Source organism: Bubalus kerabau, chromosome 5, assembly GCF_029407905.1.
Source record: "Bubalus kerabau isolate K-KA32 ecotype Philippines breed swamp buffalo chromosome 5, PCC_UOA_SB_1v2, whole genome shotgun sequence".
NCBI classification, from domain to species: Eukaryota; Metazoa; Chordata; class Mammalia; order Artiodactyla; family Bovidae; genus Bubalus; species Bubalus kerabau.
The window spans coordinates 82320244-82337661 of record NC_073628.1 but is presented as its reverse complement, the minus strand read 5'-3'; the positions used below and the strand labels follow the sequence as shown (position 1 = coordinate 82337661).

The 17418-nt window shown below is 38.3% G+C and overlaps 1 protein-coding gene across 1 annotated transcript in view; it reads right to left on the bottom strand.

The window, feature by feature from the left end:
- DNAH14 (dynein axonemal heavy chain 14) overlaps window positions 1-17418 on the bottom strand; it is a 440851-nt gene that overhangs the window by 103519 nt on the left and 319914 nt on the right. The window contains exons 58-63 of the mRNA XM_055583763.1: window positions 15116-15307; window positions 13079-13260; window positions 8373-8481; window positions 6955-7080; window positions 2260-2354; window positions 902-1061 (exon numbers count right to left, since the gene is read on the bottom strand). Of these exons, the coding sequence (XP_055439738.1) occupies window positions 902-1061; window positions 2260-2354; window positions 6955-7080; window positions 8373-8481; window positions 13079-13260; window positions 15116-15307 (864 nt within the window). The remainder of the gene's footprint in view (window positions 1-901; window positions 1062-2259; window positions 2355-6954; window positions 7081-8372; window positions 8482-13078; window positions 13261-15115; window positions 15308-17418) is intronic.

The following is a 17418-nucleotide window of genomic DNA, read 5'->3' as shown; positions in this document are numbered from 1 at the left end:
GAAAATGTGAAAAAAAACACACACACAATGGACTATTACTCAGCCATAAAAAGAAGGAAATTCTTCCATTTTTATAACTAGAATGGGTCTTGAGAACACTATGCTGAGTGAAATGAGTCAGAGAAAAATAGATATCATATGATCTCATGTATGTATAGAACCTAAAAAAAAAAGAAAACAAAAACCAAAATGATACAGATACTCATAGATACAGAAAGCAGATTGGTGATTATCAGGGGTGGGGAGCTAGGGATGGTGAAAATGGGTGGAGGTGGTCAAAAGGTACAAACTTCTAGTTATAAAATAAATAAGTCCTGGGGATATAATGTACAGCATGGTGACTATATTACTAATCCTGTATATCTAAAAGTTTCTAAGGGAGTGAATCTTAAAAGTTCTCATCACAAGAAAAAATGTTTGTAACTATGTGTGGTGATGGATATTAACTAGACTTTCTGTGGTGATTATTTTGCAATGTATACAAATATCAAATCAGTATGCTGTACACCTAAAACTAATATAATGTTGTATGTCAATTATATATCAATTAAAAAATCTCAGACACCTTTATCCACATCTTGTACTTTCATAGGGTTATACGATCCATCCAGAAAAAAATTTCCCCGACTATTGACCTCTCCTATTTTCATTTCACCATCCCTACTGTTATATAAACAGATCCTGAGACATGACATTTTTCTAATTTTGGTGACATATTGCTTTACCTTGTCACTTCCAGAAAACCATTTACAGTTGCATATACAGCTTGCTCTCTGATCTTTTACCCTCACCATTGTCTTCCAATTCTGATGCAAGACTCCAGTGTTAATACTTCCATTGGACTTGCAGATTACAAGTATGGAATGTATCAATTATGCATTAATTAGAGATGAACTTTTACCTTCTCAGGTATGCTGTCCTTGTCAATGTTAATCAATTTTTTTAGGAAACCAGTTTCTGAAAGAAGTAACTTTGCTGTAGTCCAGTTAGGTTTCTTTTGCAGAAGAATACAAACTGCATTCATGACAATCAGCACAAGGTAAGGAGGCCGAGTATATACTCTGTAATAAATGGTTAAATCTAATCAACTTCATAACTGAAATCAAAGATACCCTGTAAACTATCTCAAAAGATAATACACACAGATTTTTAACAAGTATTTTGGTAAGAAGAAGTAATTGCCAATATATAGCTATTTCATTATTGGGTATCTTCAAAAATTTGAGTATCTTTAGAACATGGGTACCTTTGCTTTAGAAAGATGAAATGAATAACACTTAACTATGTAGAACATACAAGTTAGATGTTAATTATTTTCATTACAAAAGTATTTGCTGCCGAGTTCTTTAAAAGAAGGACCTCTCCTCTTTCATCCCAGGATTGGTTTACTGATAGCCACTTGACAGAAACAGGTGGGTAGTTGAGAGTCAACCCTATTCCTGTAATTTGAAGGGTGCTGTAAGGTACAACTCCCTTTAAACACATCCTCTGATTATTATTCATCCTGATCTAAAATTCCTACTATAAAGATCACAGATAATAGAGAGGTGAGGGAGGAGGGTAGATGGGAATTTGTATCCTAAGTTATTAATGACATAATGATTGGAACATTGGAAGTTGCCTCTTAGCTACGTCTGAATCAGCTGACATGTTTGTGCGTGCTAAGTCCCTTCAGTTGTGGAAACAGCAGGTGGGAAAGAGAATGGACTAAACTGTCTCTGCTGCATGTCCTAAGAATAGCAATGAAGATCATATCAAAGGCATTTCATTTGTCTGGCATTTTGAAGTGAAGTGAAATGTACATTAGCAACATCACAAGGGATAATGTTTAAAAAAACAAACCAAAGAATAAATAAATAAAACCAAGGCATATGCAAGGAATTCAAGCATTAGGTTAGTTTTCTTTAGCTTTAGTACAAGGGCAGGGGAAAAGGCCTGTTTAATCAGAGGAAACCAGTTAGCATTAATCTTTTTTGAGCACTTGCTTTATGCCAGACTATTCTAAACATTTTACATGTTTCAACTCATCCAATCCTTTCAGCATTTATTATTACCCCAGTTGCATAGAAAGGAAGTTGAAACACAGAAAGGCTGTATACTAGAAAGCTGCAGTGCCAGAATTCCAACCCAGGAAGCTTGGTACCAGAGCCCAAGATAAGTAAAATGGCTTATTCTAAGAGTGGGATATAGACTTAACTCTTCCCATGTATTTTTATTTGAGTTCTTGCAACTCAAAAGAGACTTCAGTAAATTACTCACCTTAATTCAGAGACATCAGCTTTATCCAGGGCGTTTAGAGCCACAATTGCCTTGTCGAGAGCTGGCAGTACACTTTTTAATTCATTGTCAGCTTTCTGCAATAAAGTTATAAGTCCCTAAATACATATGAATGAATATAGTTGCATACTTAAAATTTTTATACTTTTAAGTTGGAAAATGTAATTCAACATTTTTCCAGTGCCCGTAAGTTATGCTTCTGTAGGACTCAGGGATGTACACACGTGCTTGCACTGTTAGAAATGTGTGTTACTGTCCTAAATTAATGTATTTTGCAATCTCTGATGAGAAGTTATCTGTGAGAAGAGAAAACATTGAGTGTTTTCCTTCTTCTGTGTTAGACTTAGTGTAGTTTTAACATTGCCCTTTTGGGAGTGGTCCACTTAAAGATGGAATTCTAAATAATCCATCTGCCAATGCAGGAGACACCGGTTTGATCCTTGAGTCAGGAATATCCCCTAGAAGAGGAAATGGCAACCCACTCCAGTGTTCTTGCCTGGAGAAGTCCATGGACAGAGGAGCCTGGCAGGCTACAGTCCATGGGTTGCAAAGAGTTGGACACACTAAGTGACTGAACATGCCACTTAAAAACAGATTACGGTAAAGCTGCTGCTGCTGCTAAGTCGCTTCAGTCGTGTCTGACTCTGTGCGACCCCATAGACGGCAGCCCACCCTGGGGTTCTCCAGGCAAGAACACTGGAGTGGGTTGCCATTTCCTTCTCCAATGCATGAAAGTGAAAAGTGAAAGTGAAGTCGCTCAGTCGTGTCCGACTCGTAGCAACCCCATGGACTGCAGCCTACCAGGCTCCTCCATCCATGGGATTTTCCAGGCAAGAGTACTGGAGTGGGGTGCCATTGCCTTCATTGGATTCTCTGTAAAGCTAACGAAGCTTAAAACCCCTCAGCTGCACAGATCCCCTTCCAAGTTCCTGGAAGGAATTTTGCCAATATGTGTGCAGGGTTATACATTTTTGTAAGACGTGCAAAAGTAAGACATTCTATTTGCAATCAAAGAGTCGGACACGACTGAGCGACTGAACTGAACTGAAGATCAATTTCTCTTTACCCTTTTGACTGACTCTTTGTTGGGTATTCTCTCATGAAAGGTGGTGCTGGAATGACTGGATATTTTTGGGATTTCGCTAACAAGCTGACTTGGGGGTTATGTTTATGTTGCTTAGAATCACTTCTCTGTATAATTAAGTTATTACATTCTATTACAAATATGAATGACTTTTAGAAATACTTCTGTTGTCTGCTGTTCCAACTTTCCTGGTGATGTGACACTAAGGTGAAGGGCCAGAGGTCATACTATGATATAACTTGTACTTATAGTGCCCAGCATCAGAATCTTGTGTAGAAAATCCTTCCACTTATTAAGATGAGTAAAATTGTAAGTAGATGGTAGATCCTCATTGACACCTACTCAAAATGGAAGTGCATTCTTCCATGAATATACTTGATAATGCAATGTACACTATTCTAAACCTACTACACATCCCATTTTTTTGATGAGAGTTATTCAACAAGAATTAATCAGGATTCATGGACTTTTAGGTAATAATTATCATAATTTGGAAAGATGTTTTAAAATGTCTCATTGAAAGAAGTGAGAAATTACAGATTCCTTGTACAGATATATGTCAAAGGTGCCTTAGTTTATAATTTTTAATTCTTATCAGATCACCTTCAGAAAACAAAGCAGTTCTAAGGACTGTTTATTTAGTTTGTGTCACTTCTCTCATTGCCCGAATAATTCTGTCTTTTTAAACTGGCCAATTGCCCTCTGTTCCCTCCAGTCAGAATTCCAATAGGAACCAGTCTGGTGTAGCAGATTACCAAATGTTCAACCCTGGTCTGATCAATGGCCACCCCTAGTCAGAGAAGGCAGAGAGCAGAATTTCACATTTTCCATGTGCAAAGGTTTTTCATGGAGCAACTCCATCAATTAAAAAAAAATTATATATATATTAGCTAAAACCTCAGTTGGGGGAATTATTTATTTATGTTAAATACAAAAGCTACTATCATTAGCTAATATCTCAAAGTATCACAATAAATATTTAGGCAAGGTTTATTATAAACAATAGTGAATGTGAATAGATATTTCTAATAGCCTTTTTGATAATTTCAAAATATTTTGCTTGGCTCCTTGTTAGATCTGATTAGATCATCATTAAAAACATGGCTGAAGAATAAATAGTTCATACCAGAGATATGAGCGGTATCGGCCTGCTGTCTTCTCATTGTTCACTTGTACTTTCAGTATTAGCATTATTTTCAATCCAAGGTTTCTCTGAGAACCCTTTTCAAGCTACCTGTCCATATTTTAATTGCTAATTTACTTCAAGCTGGATAACATAATGGGTAAATCCCTCACTTGGACACAAATAAACTGCAGGGCTTCCTGCTGAGCATTGAGGAAATGAGGAGGCCACCGCAACCAACCCTTCCATCCTTCAGATGATCCACTTGGAGGCCACATGCATTTCTGATATGGGTTGAATGAGTTTTATTCATTGTAACCAGAAGAACCAGACTATCTATTTTCTTAAGGGACCCTCTGTTTTGGACTTCACTTAATAGTACCTTGCATGTAGTAGGTATTAATATAAATATTTTCTGGGAAAAAAATGAAAAACAGGCAAAGTTGGAACAGAGACAGGGATCAAGACCATCCCCATGGAAAAGAAATGCAAAAAAGCAAAATGGCTGTCTGGGGAGGCCTTGCAAATAGCTGTGAAAAGAAGAGAAGTGAAAAGCAAAGGAGCAAAGGACACATATAAGCATCTGAATGCAGAGTTCCAAAGAATAGCAAGAAGAGATAAGAAAGCCTTCCTTAGCCATCAATGCAAAGAAATAGAGGAAAACAATAGAATGGGAAAGACTAGAGATCTCTTCAAGAAAATTAGAGATACCAAGGGAACATTTCATGCAAAGATGGGCTCGATAAAGGACAGAACTGGTAGGGACCTAACAGAAGCAGAAGATATTAAGAAGAGGTGGCAAGAATACACAGAAGAACTGTACAAAAAAGATCTTCACGACCAAGATAATCACGATGGTATGATCACTCACCTAGAGCCAGACATCCTGGAATGTGAAGTCAAGTGGGCCTTAGAAAGCATCACTATGAACAAAGCTAGTGGAGGTGATGGAATTCCAGTTGAGCTATTTCAAAACCTGAAAGATGATGCTGTGAAAGTGCTGCACTCAATATGCCAGCACATTTGGAAAACTCAGCAGTGGCCACAGGACTGGAAAAGGTGAGTTTTCATTCCAATCCCAAAGAAAGGCAATGCCAAAGAATGCTCAGACTACCGCACAATTGCACTCATCTCACATGCTAGTAAAGTAATGCTCAAAATTCTCCAAGCCAGGCTTCAGCAATATGTGAACCGTGAACTTCCTGATGTTCAAGCTAGTTTTAGAAAAGGCAGAGGAACCAGAGATCAAATTGCCAACATCCACTGGATCATGGAAAAAGAAAGAGAGTTCCAGAAAACCATCTATTTCTGCTTTATTGACTGTGCCAAAGTCTTTGACTGTGTGGATCACAAGAAACTGTGGAAAATTCTGAAAGAGATGGGAATACCAGACCACCTGATCTGCCTCTTGAGAAATCTGTATGCAGGTCAGGAAGCAACAGTTAGAACTGGACATGGAACAACAGACTGGTTCCAAATAGGAAAAGAAGTACGTCAAGGCTGTATATCGTCACCCTGCTTATTTAACTTCTATGCAGAGTACATCATGAGAAAAACTGGGCTAGAAGAAGCACAAGCTGGAATCAAGATTGCTGGGAGAAATATCAATAACCTCAGATATGCAGATGACACCACCCTTATGGCAGAAAGTGAAGAGGAACTCAAAAGCCTCTTGATGAAAGTGAAAGAGGAGAGTGAAAAAGTGGGCTTAAAGCTCAACATTCAGAAAACGAAGATCATGGCACCTGGTCCCATCACTTCATGGGAAATAGATGGGGAAACAGTGTCAGACTTTATTTTGGGGGGCTCCAAAATCATTGCAGATGGTGACTGCAGCCATGAAATTAAAAGACGCTTACTCCTTGGAAGAAAAGTTATGACCAACCTAGACAGCATATTGAAAAGCAGAGACATTACTTTGCCGACAAAGGTCCATCTAGTCAAGGTTGTGGTTTTTTCAGTAGTCATGCATGTATGCAAGAGTTGGACTGTGAAGAAGGCTGAGAGCCGAAGAATTGATGCCTCTGAACTGTGGTGTTGGAGAAGACTCTTGAGAGTCCCTTGGACTGCAAGGAGATCCAACCAGTCCATTCTGAAGGAGATCAACCCTGGGTGTTCTTTGGAAGGAATGATGCTGAAGCTGAAACTCCAGTACTTTGGCCACCTCATGCAAAGAGTTGACTCATTGGAAAAGACCCTGATGCTGGGAGGGATTGGGGGCAGGAGGAGAAGGGGACGACAGAGGATGAGATGGCTGGATGGCATCACCGACTCGATGGATGTGAGTTTGAGTGAACTCTGGGAGATGGTGATGGACAGGGAGGCCTGGCGTGCTGCGATTCATGGGATCACAAAGAGTCGGACACGACTGAGTGACTGAACTGAACTGAGCCTGACTTTTAAATTTTTGGGGTAGGAAACAATTTTGCAAATCTCTAAGTGACTTTCATTGAGTATATTTTAATTTTACCTGAGCATACTCTTCTACGATTCTTACTTCTTCTGCCATGATTTCTTCATCCTGTTTAACAAGCATCTGAACTTTCTCAACCACTTGGGAATCTTTCTGTAGTTTTTCCATTAGGATTTCTTTCTCCTAATGAACCAAACAACTCTTCTTAAAATAAGTTTTAAGAGACATGATATCTTTTTAAAAAGAGAAATCAAATAGCTTATTTCATTCTTACAGAATTTGTCAAAATCACCTCAAAATATATTTAATAGACTAATAAAAATGATTACAACAAATATAATTTCATACAAATATAATTTCATACAATTTCATACACATAAAGATTGATGATGAGTAATGATTTTTAGAATACATGGCCAACTGCAAATTATCATAGTGCATTTCAGATGTATTTAAGTAATAACTGCAGATTTTTCTATTTCTTTTATAATTAGGTAGATACTTATTATTGGCTTCCCAGGTGGGTCAGTATTAAAGAATGCACCTGCCAATGCAGGGGATGTGGATTGAATCCCTGGGGAAGGAAGATCCCCTGGAGGAAGAAATGGCAACCCATTCCAATATTCTTGCCTGGAAAATTCCATGGACAGAGGAGTCTGGTGTTCTACAGTCCATGGGGTCACAAAGAGTCAGATACAACTGAGCGACTGAGCACATGATAATATCAATTATCACATTTAATTATTAGAATATAATAAGGGCTGAGTAATACGCCATTACATATAGGTACCACATCTTTTTTTATCCAATCATCTGTCGATGGACATCTACGTTGCTTCCATGTCGTACTGTAAATAGTGTTGCAATGAACATTGGGGTACATGAGTCTTTTTGAGTTACTGTTTTCTCAGGGTATATGTCCAGTAGTGGAATTGCTGGGTCATATGGCAATTTGCACAGATGTAGGCACAAGGCAATTCCCTGCCTTGTGGACACAGGGCAGGAAGGAGAGGGTGGGACGAACTGAAAGAGCAGCAGTGACGTACATACACTACCACGTACAGAACAGACAGTGGGAAGCTGCTGCATAGCACAGGGAGCTCAGCTTGGTGCTGTGATGACCTAGAGGGTTGGAATGGGGGCTGGGTGTGAGGGAGGTCCCAGAAGGAGGGTATAAATGTACACATATGGCTGAATCATGTGGTTGTATAGCAGAAACTAACACGATATTATAAACCAATTATATTCCAATAAAAATAAATTAAAAAAGACAATGATGTTACTACTTTGCTATTGTGTTGTTACCGCTTTCCTCATTTTACAGATAAGAAAACTAAGACTAAGAGAGGTTGCACAGCTGCATGGTAATAAAGCTGAAGTTCTAACCCATGTCTGTCAAGTATCAGCTTCTGCTTTCAAATGCCATTCCATGTTAAACCATAAAATTTAAAAAAGAGATCCAAAATCAAACACACCTTTGTTTTTTGTTCTATTTGAGGGCCAAGAATCAAGAGCTCCTCCTGCATATCTGTGACTAGAGCCGTTGTTTCCAGGATCTTGGATAGGCCCATGTGGAAACGTTCCCTGAAGGGAAAGAAAGTATTAAGAGAGCATTTTGTTGTTGTTCAGTTGCTCAGTCATGTCCAACTCTCTGCAACCCCATGGACTGCAGCACACCAGGCGTCTCTGTCCTTCACTATCTCCTGGAGTTTGTTCAAATTCATGTCCATTGAGTCAATGACCCAAGCATCTCATCCTGTCGTTCCCTTTTCTCTCCTCATGCCCTTAATCTTTCCCAGCATCAGGGTCTTTTCCAATGAGTCAGCTCTTTCCATCAATTAAGAAAGTATAGATATAACAAAATAATAGCAAAGCAAGGTTCACTGTAATCATGGACTGGAAGACCACATAGTAAAGATGCCCATTCTCCCGAAAATGATATATAGGTTTCCTGTCAGAATCTCAGTTAAAAAAAAAAGTTTTTTATGTATAGATGTGCTTATTCTAAAATTTATATGGAAAGGCAAATGAACTAAGGTAATTAAAATAATTTTGAAAAAAAAAAGAATAAAGTGGGTGGAATATTCTACCTGATTGTAAGACTTATTACATAGCGACAGTAATCAAGATTATATGTGGTACTGGCAGAGAGATAGATATGAAGATTGACGGAACAGATAGAGAAGACAAAAGTAAAACCACACAAGTACACCTAACTCAGTTTTGACAAAGGTGAAAAAGCAATAGAGGAAGAAAAGGTTTTTCAACAAATGGTGCTGGGGCATCAGTTACATCAGATGAACTGTAACCTAACCTTACACCTTATGTTTATGCAAAAATTAACTTGAAATGGACCATAGAATTAAATGTAAAACTGAACTACTTTCAGAAGAAAATATTGGAAAAAGTGATCAGGATCTAGGGTTTGGTGAAGAGTTCTTAGACACGAGAAGCATAATTTATAAAAGAAAAAAAATCATAAATTGGACTTCATCAAAAATTAGGACCCTTTTCTCTGTGAAAGGGAGAATGAAAATATAAGTTACCAACTGGAATAAGATACTTGTAATCCACATATCTGACAAAGGACTTATTTTAGAATATATAAAGAATTCTCAAACTAACAATGAAAAATTTGAACAATTTACAAAATTTAAAAAAGATATGAAGAGACATTAAATTGAAAAGGATATATGGATGGCAAATAAGGGCATGAAAAGATATTCAGCATCACTAACCATTAAGGTGTAAATTAAGATCACAATGTCATATAATTACATACTTATTAAAACAGTCAATATACAAAATAGTGACAATACCAAATGCTCTCAAGCATGCAGAGAAACTGAATGGACTACATAATACATACATAATTTATAAAACTACAAAAAATAGTACAGTCATTTTGAGTAACAATTTGATATTTTCTTCATAGGTCAGAGGACCTAACAGTTATACTCTTGCCATTTATCCTAGAGAAATAGAAATTTATATCTGCCCAGAAACCTGTACAGAGATATATTCATAATAACTCCAAATTAGAATCAGCCCAAATTCCTTCAATGGTTAGACAAATTGTGGTACACCCATATGGACTATTACTTTAGCAATAAAATGGAATAAACTCATGATACATGCAATAGCTTAGATCCCAGAGGCATTATGTTGAGTGAAAGCACTATCACTCTGTATGTGAAGAATAAAAACAGAGAAATGCAGAACAGATTAGCAATTGCAAGGTATTTGGAATAGGAGGAGGAAAAGAGTGGGAGTGACTGTAAAGAGGGTAGCAGTAGGGGGAATCTTTGTGGTATGAACTAGTTCTATATCTTGATTGCTGTTGTGGTTATACAAATTGCTACAAATGATAAAGTTGAATGGCATGGAACTATAAACACACATTGTACCAATGACAGTTTCCTGGTTTTGATGTTGTACTACAGTCATGTAAAATGTGAGCACTGAGAGAAACTGAGTAAGAGATACTTTGGACCTCTCTGTACTATTTTTGTAACTTCCTGTGAATCTAATAATGTCCAAAACAAATTTTCTTTTTAAATAAGAAACAATAAGTTTGAAAAATTTTCATTCATCTATTCACTAGAATAGAAAACTGAAAATATACATTTGTATGGAATAAAATAAATTGAAAGATTTAAATAAGAAGACTACTAAGCTATTGGTCCACAAAATTTTAGTTCTAAGACAGGGAATAAGTTCCATAGAGCATTTTCTAAAAATTGAATATATGGTTTCTATTTCTTGGGCTTTCATAATCTATGAGAACATCATCACCCATACCCTTTAAATTGTGAATTACACAGATATTTTTGATATTTTATTCTTTTATCTAGCTCTAGGATAGGTCCTCAAAAGTCTCATGTGGATTACCACATTAGCTTTCAAGTCTTGTTTTTATTTTTTGTCTCTCTCCAATTTATTCTCCATACCAGAGTGATCTTCCTAAAATAAGTCTATTTATACTATTTACCTATTTAAAGAGTTGTTATTTGTTGTGTGCTGTGTACATCAGACGTTGCGCTTAGCATTTAATTTGTAAACATATGACCCCCTAGAAACAGGTGATATTAAAAATAGAATGGACTCAAAGGAAAAACTAAAGAAACACAGACAACTGAAACTAAGCTCCCAATGAAGTGCACGCTTACGACAGGTAATTTGGGCTTTAAACGTGATTATTTCCCAAAAGGATATCTCCCACTGAAACAGGATGCTAAATGTTTTGGGGGTGGAGAAGAGGCGTGGACTGGCTGTAAGAGACCCAAAGCACATAATTAACCCTTCCCTTCCCTTTTTTCTTGTCCCATATCTATCCCTGGGAAACTTCTTACTGGATTTGTAAGAAGTAAAGAAGAGCTATGAAGTTGGGACTTATAACCTGGTGCTTCTTTTTACCAAATAGTTATACTTGATGGCTATAAGCGCTATTGGATATTGATGATAATGATCATGCACATAAGGGGATAACTTATGGTAATCCTGATTACACATCAGGGGGGTAAGGAGATGTTCTACGATAGTTCAAGGTACATAAGGAAGAAACTATTGAGCAACTTAAGGATGTCCAATGTGGGTAAGACATGGGGAAGACTGGGAAGTGGATGAAGTGATTGTGACAGACACTGGTCATACCAATCATGACTGAATGGAGAGCAACAACCCTGGATGGTGGGAAGGGGACACCTTAAAACCTGGAGGTCGGAGGTAGAAGGAAGTTCCATTAATTCCTTATAACTCTTGTCTATAGGGCATCTGGCCAATTTACCCAGCCTGTGGCCATCATACTCAATTTAATCACTAACCAACAAAAGGCTTAATCCATGGACTTTCAGAAGCATTTTAGGAGCTGCTAACCCAGAGGAGTGAATGGCCTTTATGTAAAACAATGGAACAAGATTAACCTTTTGAACTAATAGGACTGTTTTCACAGACTGTAGCAACTGCTGTACAATTGATGTTGAATGTACCACTCAAAGTTGTTGACAAAAAATAAATGAGATTCTGATACCATGTGAGTAAAATGCTGCTGCTGAGGTTGGTACTGCTTCTGTAAATGTCGGGTCTATACTCGTGCACCACATATGAGTGGTGGTGAAAATTTTCATTGCCCTGGGCTTCCAGCTGGCCAATAAAGGCAGAGTATGGGCAAATGCCAATTATTGACGCATTTGGATCAATAGCAATTTTAACTGGCTTGGCTCAAGATACGAAATCTGGCTGTGGTCTGTCCTCCAAGTGGCAGTCATCATGGCCATTCTTACCCAATGTTGTCCAAGAATGGATTTGGTCTAAGTCCCTATCAGTGCATTTAACTGGGGTATCTGATAGAGTGGGCTGTTCTTTTTCAGCTGGATAAATGACAGGTTGGAGGATAGAGCTGTAAAGGAATGCCTTCACATGGTACCCTGGCAACTTTTTATGCCTTCATATAGGTCACACAGGAGAAGGTTTAACTACAACTGAGATAAGTCTGTGATCCTTCTGGAACATGACAGCATGGAATGCTTGTGAGCAGATGCTATAAGACTATTTCCCACTGTCTTTATCTTCTGGGAGGCTGCCATGAGATTGTTTCTCAAGGACTCTAGAGTTCTGATTAGATATGAGACTTTCTACCTCAGGTTTCCTCCCCCCACCCTTCCCAGGTCCAGCTGAAGGTTCTAAAACTGTGGAGCTGCAGCATGCCGTGGACTTCTCAGCAACAGGGCATCCCACTACCAGGGTTGTAGTTGGGAAGAGTCCCTGGAGAAGGAAATAGCAACCCACTCCAGTACTCTTGCCTGGAGAATCCCATGGACAGAGGAGCCTGGTGGCTACAGTCCATGGGGTCCCAAAGAGTTGGACACAACTGAGTGACTTTCACTTTCATTTCATGGGATCAGGGACATTGGGAATGGCAATGCTGGTTACTCTTGTTTTCATTGTCCATGTCTGACTCTAACAGTCTATTGCTTCTTCACTGGCAGAATCTGTCAGCCTTGCCTTTACAGGGGCAGCCTGTGAATGACCACAGGGGAGATAGACACCTACCTCTTAAGATCTTCTGTAGCTTTTGCTCTTTTCCCTCCAATGAAAAGGTGGATTTGGGTTCACTTGCATTTGTATCCCTTTTCACAAATAAGAGCACAAATATATATCTGACTTGGTCTCAAAGTCTTACCTCTTCTTTTGCATTTTCTTCTCTCGGGACTTCAAAATGTGGACAAATGTATCCATGAATCGCAAGTAGTTACTGGGAGTGATATAATAATGCCTTCTAGTTGTTTGAAAGTATTTTATGTTCAACTCTTTTATGCTTCTGTGGATTTGGACACATGTTGGAACAAGTTTTTCTTTTAAGTTCTGAAAAATAGTAATTTCTAAGAATTAAGAGAAAGCAGTCTAAATACACACACACACACAAAAGAAAACTGACAATGCAAATACATTTGTCATTTCTGAGATGTGGAGACGCAGAAAAAGGGTTTGGATGAATGGGACTAAAAATACATGAGTTTTAGTGGTTAGGATGAGCTTAGGGTGGAAAAGACAAAAAGAAAAAAGGTTAACAATAAATGACATCTCAGCTAGGTTTTTCCCTTATTTCTGCTGCAGCACTCCAAGGATTTAGGGTACATTGTCAATGGCCAAGGTTTATAGTGCTTTATCTCTTATCTTCCTTTCTTTAAAGTAGGTTATTGATAGCAAGATACTCAATTTTCATGAGTAAAATAAAGCTAGAAAAATGTAAGGACTTAAAGGATGTATAGTCAGCCCTCTGTATCTGTGGGTTCTGCACCCACAGATTCAAACAACCACTGAAAATACTTCTTAAATATTCCAGAAAGTTTCCAAAAGCAAAATATGAATTTCTCTTGTGCTGGCAACTATTTACATAGCATTTGCATTGTATTTAAAATTATTTACATATACTTACAATGTATTAGGTATTACAAGTAATTTAGAGATGATTTAAAATGTATCATAGAATGTGCACATATTATGGGTAAATGCTATACTATTTTATATAAGGCACTTGAGCATCCAGGGCTTCCCTCATAGCTCACTTCGTAAAGAATCTGCCTGCAATGCAGGAGACCCTGCTTCGATTCCTAGGTTGGGAAGATCCTCTGGAGAAGGGATAGGCTACCCAGTCCAGTATTCTTGGGCGCCCCTTGTGGCTCAGCTGGTTAAGAATCCGCCTGCAATACAGGAGATGTGGGTTTGATCCCTGGATTGGGAAGATCCCTTGGAGAAGGGAAACGCTACCCACTCCAGTATTCTGGCCTGGAGAATTCCATGGACTGTATAGTCCATAGGGTTTCAAAGAGTCAGGCACGACTGAGTGACTTTCACTTTCATTTGAGCATCCTGATTTTGGTATTTTGCAGGGTTTGGGGGAGGGGGCTGGAACCGTTCCTTATGGAAATCAATGGATCAATCATTGTAGAGATACAGGTAGGCAAAACTAGAGTAGAAAGAGTGTCCTCTTTGCTTACCTTCAGAGAGAATCTGACTTGAACATAATTTAGTCCTTTTTGTGCATCTTCAGTCCACCAAGCCTAGTTAAACTGGTCACTCTTAACTCAGCTGCAATTTCTTGCTGGTTCCACCCTGAATCTACCCCTTATTGGCCTTTGCTTTCCTGAACACTTGGAGAGGTAAGGTTGTAAGCCCCTTTCTAGGCCCCACAGAGTTTCAGGCCTCTCTGAATTTGCAACTTCTTTTGCCAACATCTCTCGGGATCTTCATTTGAATCACTCTAGAATAGATTCTTACTGACTTGTGGCTCATGAGTTCTGAGGTAATTATGCGTGTGGCTTGTGCTCTCATTTCTTTGTAGTTGTGTTGCTGTAACCAAACCAGTGAAATTCACAAGAAGAACACAGAAGGTTGCAGTATCCTCACCAGAGCATGCAAAATGGAGGTGGTTTACCTTTGTGGAAATCTGCTGTCCACCATGAGGGCAGAACAGTGAAGAGAACCCAGCAGTGAGGAACCTGGGCATCACTGAGACAGGGTGAATTAGGGGGCAAAAGAGATGAGGAGTTGATAAAGAGTCAAGACAAACACTTGACTTATTTCATAATTTTGCCCAGAACTGCCTCTCCTTGCCCACCTAAGGTTCATTGTCATTCAGAGATGTAGTGTTGTTGGATTCTGATAATAAATTGAAATCTTCACTTGCATTAGATTTCTTTAAAGGGGTTATATTTACCTCTCTGTTCTTGATATCCACTTTTTCTCTTAAGAAAGCGTCAGCTACAATCAGGAGAGCTTCTTCTGGCCACTTCTCATACCAATCAACTGTGCAGGAGCTGATCAGGGAAGGATATAATCTACAGTTTTGGTGAAAGTTAGGTCTTGTAGGGCTCATGATCATAAGAATATGAAGATTTTTATGTATTCTCTGAAAATTAATGAAATATAATTTGTTTAAATGCAATCCACTTCTTTGAAGAAAATATTATATGGAAAATTCCATTTAAAATTTGTTTCAATTTTTTCCTTAATGGGGGGAGTACCTATCAATCATGTACTGAGTATCTGTCATAAATCAGAGTCCTTCCAAGGGAAACTACAAGCTTAACAAAGCCCTTCTGAGGAAAGGAGCCAGGTTCTGTTCTAGAGGACCTCACCCTCTTGGCTTCAGCTGGATGGACTGGGTAGGGGAGTCACTGGACTCAGAACATTCCTTGTATAAACCATCCTTTATAAGGGGATATGGTGCTAGAACTCTATTCAGTAGGGCAGTTTGTATCAGATGGTGATGAGTCTGTCTATTTAACTGTTTCCTCTGGAGTGGTGTGCATTTAAGACTCACAGAAACTCAAAGAAAGAAATAGTCAGATGAATTAAAGCTAAAAGAGATGCAGAGAATCAGAACAATGTTATGTACAGAACACCTCAGAGATACTAATAAACTCCTACAGCTAAAGGATTACAGCCAAGCAGTATTAGATTCTATATAATTTTTCAGGTCCTAGGCAAAGTGCTAGTTTCAAAGAAGTTTGCCTGCATCCTTGCCCCACCTAAAACCTGGTTGTGTTGTTGCTGTTCTTGGCTTCTTGGAAGGACTGACCACGGGGCACAGATTCCTTCCTTACTGTATACATCACTTTATGATAAAACCACATTATTGAAAGCAGCTTCAGTGAGTCAATGGTCCATCTAACTCAAAGGGTTCGACTTGTACAAAGTGATAATATCTTTGAGTATCAAGCAACCTACTTTGCCAAATAAGAGTGGTAAAACTGAAGGAAGACTAAAGGGTAAGATTTTCCCCCTCCTGCTTGTCTTCAAAATTTTTATAAAAACAAATGCAACTCCTCAATGCAAAATTCACAAAATACAGAAATCTTTAAATCGAAAATGAAATTGCGTGTGTGCTTAGTTGTGTCCTACTCTTCGCGACCCCATGGACTGTAGCCCACTAGGCTCTTCTGGCCATGGACATTTTCCAGGCAAGAGTACTGGAGTGGGTTGTCATTTCCCACTCCAGGGGATCTTCCTGACCCAAGGATTGAAATTTGTCTCTTGTGTCTCCTGCACTGGTGGGCATATTCTTTACTGAGCCACTTGGGAAAACCCACAAAATGAAATTACCTCTCTTTGCTTTGCCCATTTGTAAACTCCTACTTGAAGATATCCAACAGTTTAAAATGTGTTTTCACTATTTATTATTACTGTAAAAAACCTCAAATCATTTTTGAAAGTATGGCATATATATAAAATTAAAATTGATTTCTACTTGGGATTCTTATTTTTTATTTCTGGAGGGCACTGTTTGCCACACTCTAAATCAGAATTTATTTTCCTTTTCCACTCACAATCTATTGGGTAAACCAATTTTGTAAAGAAGTGCTAGAGTTCCACAAGTTTTCAGGATAACTCCTATCCTTCTTTCTACTGCAGCATTTTAAAATACAACTCAATTCAAACATCCATTTATATTATATTGTTCTCTTACAATTGTGGATTCCATTCCCAGAATTTTTTACATGTTTTTGTTGTGCAAGATCACTAAGTATCTGCTGAGGAAGGGATGGTGGTTCAGTTCAATTTTCAAATGTCTCCATAAAAGATAGAATCTGACTTGAGAAATAAGTTGGCCTGTGGTACTTTACCAGTGAACATTTTGGCTTGGGTAATCATATCTATCTGTTCACTGAGCCACTGGTCATTCATCATGTCTTAAAGACACAGAATGCCTAGTTAATTTGTCCAGTTGATATCTCTCATCAAGCTGATTCTTTCACAGCAACCTCACTGCCGAGTTCATTCTGAATATTACCTGCTCTACCTGGATAACCCATAACCTCCCGGACAGTTCTAGGGCTTTTTAAGGGGATGAGGAATTCTTGTTTCTTTCCTTTCCAGGCTTGTTACCAGCATACAACTGAAATAAAAAACCTCATTGGCTAGAAATGGATCACAGGGTGTGAAATAATCTTGGGATCTTATTTCTCTTATTGCCTCAAACTATTATTATTTTTTTAAGTTATTGTTAGCCAGTCAGTC